General features: G+C 43.9%; 1 protein-coding gene across 1 annotated transcript; it reads left to right on the forward strand.

The window, feature by feature from the left end:
* Positions 1–2,445: 2,445 nt before the first annotated feature.
* Positions 2,446–3,887, forward strand: LOC130034181 (tubulin monoglutamylase TTLL4-like). The gene is given in 2 exon segments (XM_056125737.1): positions 2,446–2,572; positions 2,575–3,887. Coding segments are annotated over 2 exon segments (1,440 nt in total).
* Positions 3,888–8,400: the final 4,513 nt, after the last annotated feature.

Below are 8,400 nucleotides of genomic sequence, written 5' to 3' on the forward strand. Positions count from 1 at the left end.
GTACAACAATGAAAAATCTGGCTCTCAGTGTCATTCCGTTGTAAAGCACTGCCTGTCGCTGAGTTTTAATTAAGTAGTTTCTGTGATTACGATTTGACATGAAGAAAATGACAATCCCTGCTGGTTCTTTAAATTTTCCCTAAATACAAAGCAAATTTTATTTTAGACTGAATATTGTTTAGTGTGAATTTTGGAAACTCTTAGCAGGAGTGGATGGGCTTATCCCAAATATTTTAGTGTTAACATGTGGCTGAGAAATTAAAACTTCCACAGCTTCAGCGACCCACCCAGGTTCTGAATATGCCACTAAATATGGTCCCCGAAGCACTGTCAGGAGTGGCCCCGAAGCACAGTCCTAGGAGTACCCCCAGAGAATCATTGAGTGTGACACAAATCACACACACACACACACACACACACACACACACGAGTTTCAGAGGATGAAACTCAATGAATAGGTAGAAGTTATGATCATGGTCCCACAGTGATGGGGGTCCCCTGGTACATTTGAGGCCAATGACCATCTGTGGCTGTTCATTCAAGTCTCTCAGCATTATTATATAGGAATTGTGAAGGGTTGGGGGCCAGCAATTACACATAGGTGTGGTTGAACATTAACATAAAACAATGAACCAATGTAAAGCCCTTCCTTTCAGGGGAAGTTCTTCAGGAGATCCACCCAAGGACAGAACCTACACAAGGGTGGAATTCCATCTCAGAGTGTATTGCTTTCTCCTTTCATTTGCTGGTAAACCATTTAAACAATCATATTAAATTTACTTTTTAATGATATTTCGTGCCATTTTGTATGAACAGAGTAAAAGATATAAGCTTTATCTGTACCCTAGATTAAACTTAAAGGGTGACTTTTCCTGGGAACATCTCACTATATTTCCCAGACTACAGTCCTCAGGCTAGGTTAGTTTTCCCTAACTCCATCAGGGTCCTTATTTAGTTACTTCTTTTTGGGTCATTTCAGAGTTTGTTCCATGACTGTACTCTTGACTTATCATACTTCTTATGACACTTAGGCTGTTTTTCAAAGCTAGGGTAGCCTAAGGCTTCCCCTGGGTCCATCCAAGTCCCTCGGCAGGACTCACTTTTTGGACGGATAGGAACTAAGGTCAACTGAAGGGCAACTGAGGCTTTACTTGATCACCTGACATCCGTTACTCATCAATTTGCTCGAGCAGGTGTCAGTAACATCTCCATTCAACACTGTCACATGCTAGTGTAGCCCAATGACATCTGCTTGTTCTAGGAACACGAAGAGTCTCAAACCAATCGTTCGGGGTCTTGACAAAGAAGGCTGAGCATCTTGTAGGTGGGCGGCCATGAGGTCTTTTGATGTCCCATGGAATCCAATCAGTAACAGCTCTAGTCCAGCAGTCATCTCCAAATCTCATTATGTGTCCAGCCCATCTGATTTTCGACACCTTGGCAAACGAGACAGCATCCCTGATTCTTGACCATTGACGGAGGTTGGAACTCTGGATTCTTTCACTCATTTGAGTTAAGAGTGATACTCCAAGCATAGATCTTTCGATTCCTCTTTGGGAGTCCTGAATAGTATTTTCATCCTGTTTTTGTAGGGCCCAGGTCTCTGAGATGTATGTTAATGCAGGAAGAACAGTGGAATTGAAGAGATATGCCCAGAGCCAGAGGTACTTCATCCTCTTAGCTATTTCTTCGACACTCTTGAAGGCGTTCCAAGCCACTCTTTTCCTCCTGCTCAACTCATGTGCCAGGTCATTCGTCATGTTGACTTCTCGGCCAAGGTACACGTAACTGTTGCATTTGGAGATGTTCGTTCCATTGAGAGTGAATTGATCATCAGGAATAAGACTGTTTCTCATAAACATTGTCTTCATGGACTTCAATTGTAGTCTGACCTTTCTACACTCACGGTCAAAGTCAGCCAGCATTTGTGCCACTTGGCTGATGTTTGGTGTTACTAGAACAATGTCATCAGCAAAGCAGAGGTGTTGTAGTTGCCAACTGTCTATCTTCACTTCAATTCCTTCCCATTCCAGTCATTGCATGACATTCTTGAGGGTGGCACTGAAGAATTTTGTTGAAATGGTATCACCCTGCTGAACCCCTCTCTTGACATGAATGATCACTTCCTTGTAGAATGGTGAGATTGTGGTAATGAATCCATAATACAACTCACAGAGGATCCTAATGTATTGAGTTTGAACATCCTGTTTGGTTATGGCTTTGATGACCACTTCCGTCTCAACAGAGTTAAAGACCTTCTTTAAATCAATGAACGCTAGACAGAGCGGCATCTTGAACTCCTGAGAAACCTCAATGAGTTTGGTTATTGTGCGAATATGGTCGATCATGCTGAATCCTTTTTGGAACCCAGTATGCTCGCATGGTTGTCCTTCATCTAGTGTTCTGCCAATCTTATTCAGGATGACTCAGGTGAACAGCTTGTAGATGGTGGAGAGGGAAGACCTGGAGGAAGAGCTCATGGATGGCCTGGAGGATTTCTGTAGTCATGACGAGGATGAAGAGGAGGGAGACTCGGATTGTTTCTCCTCCTCCACTGTGTCCCATGGCGAGTCCTCATGGTGATCTTTCGGAACTGCACGGAGAGTCTCACCAAGTCCTTTCCTGGAGAGAAGGTGATGCAGCCAGCTCCCGTCTACAGTCTCCTCCCCAACGTGCCCCCGACCATCTACTTTGGTACTCGGGACAAGAAAGTGGAGAAGCTTCCCTGGGAGCAGAGGAAGCTGCTTCAATAGAAGATGAGCACAGTGACCCCCAACATCATCAAGCAGACCATCGGGCAGTCCCACTTCAAACTCAACAAGAGAAGCGACGACTGGCTGGGCTTCTGGGGCCACCACATGAAGTCGCCCAGCTTCAGGATCATCCGGGAGTACCAGAAGCTCAACAACTTTCCAGGCTCCTTCCAGATCGGACAGAAGGACCTGCTGTGGCAGAACCTGTCATGCATGCAGAATCTCTTCGACAAGAAGGAGTTCAGCTTCTTCCCGCAGTCCTTCAATCTGCCGCAGGACACCAAGCTCCTGAGGAAGGCCTGGGAGAGCAGCAGCCGCCAGAAGTGGATCATCAAGCCACCAGCGTTGGCACAGGATATCGGCATCCAGGTGATCCACAAGTGGAGCCAGCTCCCCAAGCACCATCCCCTGCTGGTGCAGAGGTATCTGCACAAGCCCTACCTCATCGGCGGCAGCAAGTCCAACCTGCGCATCTATGTGTACGTCACCTGCTACAATCCTCTGCACATTTACCTCTTCACTGACGGGCTAGTCCACTTTGCCAGTTGCAAGTACTCCCCTTCCACGAAGAGCCTGGGCAAGAAGTTCATGCACCTGATCAACTACAGCGTCAATAAGAACGCCAAGTACCAGTCCATCGAGGACAAGATCGCCTGCCAGGGACACAAATGGGCGCTCAAGGCCTTATGGAACTATCTGAGCCAGAAGGGCATCAACAGTGATGCCATCTGGGAGAAGATCAAGGATGTCATCGTCAAAACCATCATCTCGTCAGAGCCGTATGTGATGAGCCTGCTGAAGATGGACATGCAGCGGCCCTACAGCTGCCACGAGCTCTTCGGCTTTGGCATCATGCTGGACAAGAACCTCAAGCCTTGGGTCTTGGAAGACAACATTTCCCCCAGCCTCCACTTCAACTCGCCCCTGTACATCAGCATCAAGGGCCAGATGATCCGGGACCTGCTCAACCTGGCGGGCTTTGTGCTGCCCAGCACCAAGGAGCTTCTGTCCAGCAACTCCAGCAACTCCAGCAGCAGCTCCGGCCTCAGCCTCCCAGGCTCCAGGGACAAGGGTCGAATGACCCCCGAGCCGTTCACCACACAGAGGCTGAAGAAAGCATATTACCTGAACTGAGGCTTAAGTCAAGTAAATATGATGGATGCCCAAGAGTAAATATTATTTGGAGTCAATTAACTCCCATGTTACAAAAGCATGGCCGCCCACCTACCAGATGGTCAGACTTCTTCCTCAAGATCATGAACGATCGGTTTGAGGCCCTTCATGTTCCCGGAGCGAACAGATGCCATTGGGCTACACTAGCACGCGACAGGGACAAATGGAGACGTTACTGGCGCCCGCTCGAGCAAATCGACGACTAACGGGAAGTTAAGTGATTAAGTGATTAAGTTACAAAAGCATAGCATTGACTGTCTTCCTGTGTCTATATGGAAAAGGAACATCGCTAAAATAAACTAGGCAGATAAACTATGCAGAGGACATAAAGGAAAGAGAAAAAAACAGTATTTCACTTAGATATACAAAATCCAGAGACATCAGTAGGTTTGACTTTAGAAGTTCCAGTTTCTGATTTGGAGATAATTGTGATTGACAGATAGGGGAAGAGGAGCACAAAGGAGAAGTTAAAGATAAACACAGAGGACTGGGAGTGCCCCCATGGAATTGGGTGTGCCTCAGGAACACTGTGGTAGGTATAACTCAGTTAACCTAAGCTCCCTGTGGGAAGAGAAAGGACAACCCAACGTTAAACCTAAAATGCTCAGAACTGTAACCCAATAGGTAGATATTTGCAGAAAACAGGTTTTAGCTTAAATATAAAAGACCCATCTTGATATTAAAGCCACTTGACAATGAAGGGGTCTGAATTACAAGGCAGAGAATTTAGCAAAAGTCATAAAAAAAAATAGTCCCATAAATTTTATGTCTTATGAATACTTCATTGATGCTCACAGCATTTTGAATTATGTGACAAAGCCATGGGTCTCTTCTGTAGATGAAGAAATTGACAGGTAAATTTCGGCAAAATTTTGATTTGCCTGAAGTCACAACCTGACACAATCTAATGTTCTCTTTATTTGTGTTTTATCTGGAGAGGCTTGGGTTTTGGTTGGGTTTTGTTTGTCGAGGTTTTGCTTTCTTCCTTCCTTTTTTCTTTGTTTTGTTGTTGTTTGTTGTTTGGGGGTTTTGTTTGGTTTGGGTTTGGGGACCACATGTGTAGCTGCTTGGAAATAACCCCTGGACCTGTACTCGGGAAACCACTCAGTGCCAGATATCAAACCCAGGCCTCCCACACGCCAAGCATGAACTCAGCCCTTGAAGTCATCTCTGGAGCCCTGAGTTTCTCCTTTCTTAGAAAATATTCACCTATTGTCGTAGTAAATAATGAGCTTCCTACAATGATAGATTATCTTACTCACCGGTATTTAGTTCTGGATCTTCTAAGAAAAGCTTGGATTTTTGTGTCTAAGTCTTGGTCTTCTTGGACCTTTGAAGAGATAATTCTTTTTACAGCTCTGAAAATTCTTAAGCACTGCATTTGCATCAGTTTTTAACTCATTCTGAAATTTTTAAGCTGGAAGTTGATGATTAGCCTGCAAATGGCTAGATCTTGTCTGTAACAGGTATTAAAACCACCAAATGTTAGCATGTCACTACAAATGCAGTGGAAGTTAAGCGAATAAATGTCAAATCCTCCTTCTTTTTGTTCAGCTTTTGATAGCCACGACCACTGGTCACCATAATTAAAGGTCTTTAATAAGGAATAACGGCTTGTACTGAGCCACTGTGCAAAGTGAGATATAAAGGGGGGGTTCAGAACTAGAGAGAAGGCGAATGACTGTGCAAGCTATGAGGCCCAGTCAGTTCCAACCCAGCACCACATAGTCCTCAGAACCACCAGGAGTAATCCCTAAGGCTTCTGGTAGTGTTTCCCCCACCAACACACACACACACACACACACACACACACACACACACACACGTACTCATGCGCTCAAAAAAAAACAAATTGGAATTAAAAGGTGTAGAGAAAGCTCAGCAGTCAAGCATTTGTCTTCCATGCATGAAGAGCTGAGTTTGGTCCCCAGTAATACAAGTAATAAGACTACAAAATTACCGTCACTGTCACTGTCCTCCCATTGTTCATCAATTCGCTGGAGCGAGTCTAGTAACATTGTGAAACTTGTTACTGTGTTTGCCATATTGAAGACTAAAAAATAAATAAATAAATAAATAAATAAATACAAGGCAGCCTTCCTTCAATAGAATGGTCATATTTTTAAATTAACAAGACAAATCTAATGCAGGGAGGATGAAATGTCAGATTCACGAGAAGGGGAAACAGAGAGTTGATAAAAGAGTTCTGTCTGTACCAATACTGACCACAAGACAGAAACCATAAACCCCGCAACCCATTCCTCATAATCAAAGAAAAACAAAAGGTGAGCTAGATTCCTCATGAACCAACCCACACTGCTGGCGTGGATGTGGTGGCTAGCTGCTGGCAGCCACTTAAGCCAGCGACCAGGACGGCATCCCCCATTGCATTCCTCACCCTGAGAGGGGAACGGTCAGCAGCTCCCTAACACAAATGAGAACAGCAAGACTAAGCCTGCCGTTAGCAGGTGAACACACAAAACAACGGTGCCTCCTCATTGCCTCTGCTGACTCCTCTCCTTCTCGCCTGTGTAGAGAGAAGTGAGCTCTGTATTGAGAACTTCCCGGTGGGAGACCAGTATGAAGAGAAACACATAACCTCAGACTGGCCGAGAGCTAGGGAGGACTGGAGGGCTTCAAACAGCCTCCTGAGAGAACTTGGAAACAAGTGCTCTTGGGTTTGAACCTTGAGATCACATCACGGTGGCCAGCCGCAGGCAGGCACTGGGATAATGACACTGGTTATTTTCTGCAACTAAACTTGAGGCAACATATGTTTACAATAACAACAGTTCTCACATACTTTTAGATTTTGAAAAGCTGGTATGACAACATGAGATCAAGAGATTAGAAAGTTGATTCATTCTACCCAATCACTCCATTTCTAGTACTAGTTTTTATTATTAAAGATATGGATTATGGTGTGGTAAAAGACTATTACAAGGAAATCTAAACTTTTGTTCGTTTGTTTGTTTTTGGGTCACACCCTGCAGTGCTCAGGGATTGAGGAACACTTCTGATGGGTTTAGGGACCGTGTAAGAAGTTAGGAATCAAACCTGATGTATCCATGTGCAAGGCAAGTGCCCTACCCACTGTACTATCCTCTGGCCCTCTAAACATTTTTAGAGCAAGTGTCTTTGACCATACAACAGCATAATGTGGCCATCTCTATAAAGAATGAAATAACTCTACCTGTACTAATACTTTAGTCGAGATAGTCTAGCATTTTTTATATAGTTTATTTATTTATTTGATTTTTGGGTCACACCCAGTGATGCACAGAGGTTACTCCTGGCTCTATACTCAGGAATTACTCCTGGCAGTGCTCGGGGGACCATATGGGATGCTGGATATCGAACCCAGGTCTGCCATGTGCAAGGCAAACACCCTGTCTGCTGTATCATTGCTCCAGCCCCAAGATAGTCTAGCATTAAAGTCAATATAGAATGGTGTAAACATGCTCTCACTTGTGCCAGAGAGAGAGAGACCATATACATATACATTTGTGTGTGTAATCACACATAGAACATGCACACATATATTTATTCCCAACAATGCTTAGGGAGTCTGAGGCCCACTCCAAATCGTGGTCAGAAAACCATGCAGCACCGGGGATTGAACCTGTGGCCTCACACAGGGCTGACACATGCTCCAGCCCTCTGACTTACCTTCCAGATCACAGGAACCAATATTCTGTACCCATACTGGCATTTAACTTATCCGTGACTGAAAAACTAATAAAAAAAATTATAGATATAATTGCAAAAGGTGATGATTTTATTAATAAATTATTTTTCTGTATGGATGATAAAATAAATATCTATATCATTTAAAGTTTAAAAAAAAAGAAAAAAAGACTTACAGGGTTGGAGTGATAGTACAGTGGGTAGGACATCCCTTTCACCTGGCCAACCTGGTTTTGATTCCCAGCATCCCATATGGTCTCCCAAGCACCACCAGGAGTAATTCCTCAGTGCAGAGCCAGAAGTAATCCCTGAGCATGGCTGGGTGTGACCACACAAAAAAGATAGATATTTACTTATGTTTTTTAAAAAAGACTTTAAATACTCATGCACACATTAGAAAATATTAGCAGAAAACACTAGGTACATTACTGATTTCAGGGGGGACCTGATTTCAAGGTGCTCCTAGCTGCAAACTTTCTTCATGTATCCATGAAAAATGAGCATTGTACTGACTTTCACGTATGACACATAAAATTGATAAGGACAGATAGATGAAAGAAAAGGTATAATCAATCTTCAGGTACAACAGTTTGCTTTTCTGTTAAGTGTCTTTTCCAAAAGCAGTTACTTGGAAGTGAAACCTGAAGCAAAGAAAAACAATCAACAACCTTCACGCCCTCTGTGGATTAAAGCAAGTTACACTAAGCAAGAAACATCTCTTCTTCTGGACACAAAATAGTGCTGGTGAGGGAATTCCACACTAAAGCGAGCTGTTGTACCAATCTCA

Source organism: Sorex fumeus, unplaced genomic scaffold, assembly GCF_029834395.1.
Source record: "Sorex fumeus unplaced genomic scaffold, SorFum_2.1 ptg000006l, whole genome shotgun sequence".
Classification (NCBI taxonomy): Eukaryota; Metazoa; Chordata; class Mammalia; order Eulipotyphla; family Soricidae; genus Sorex; species Sorex fumeus.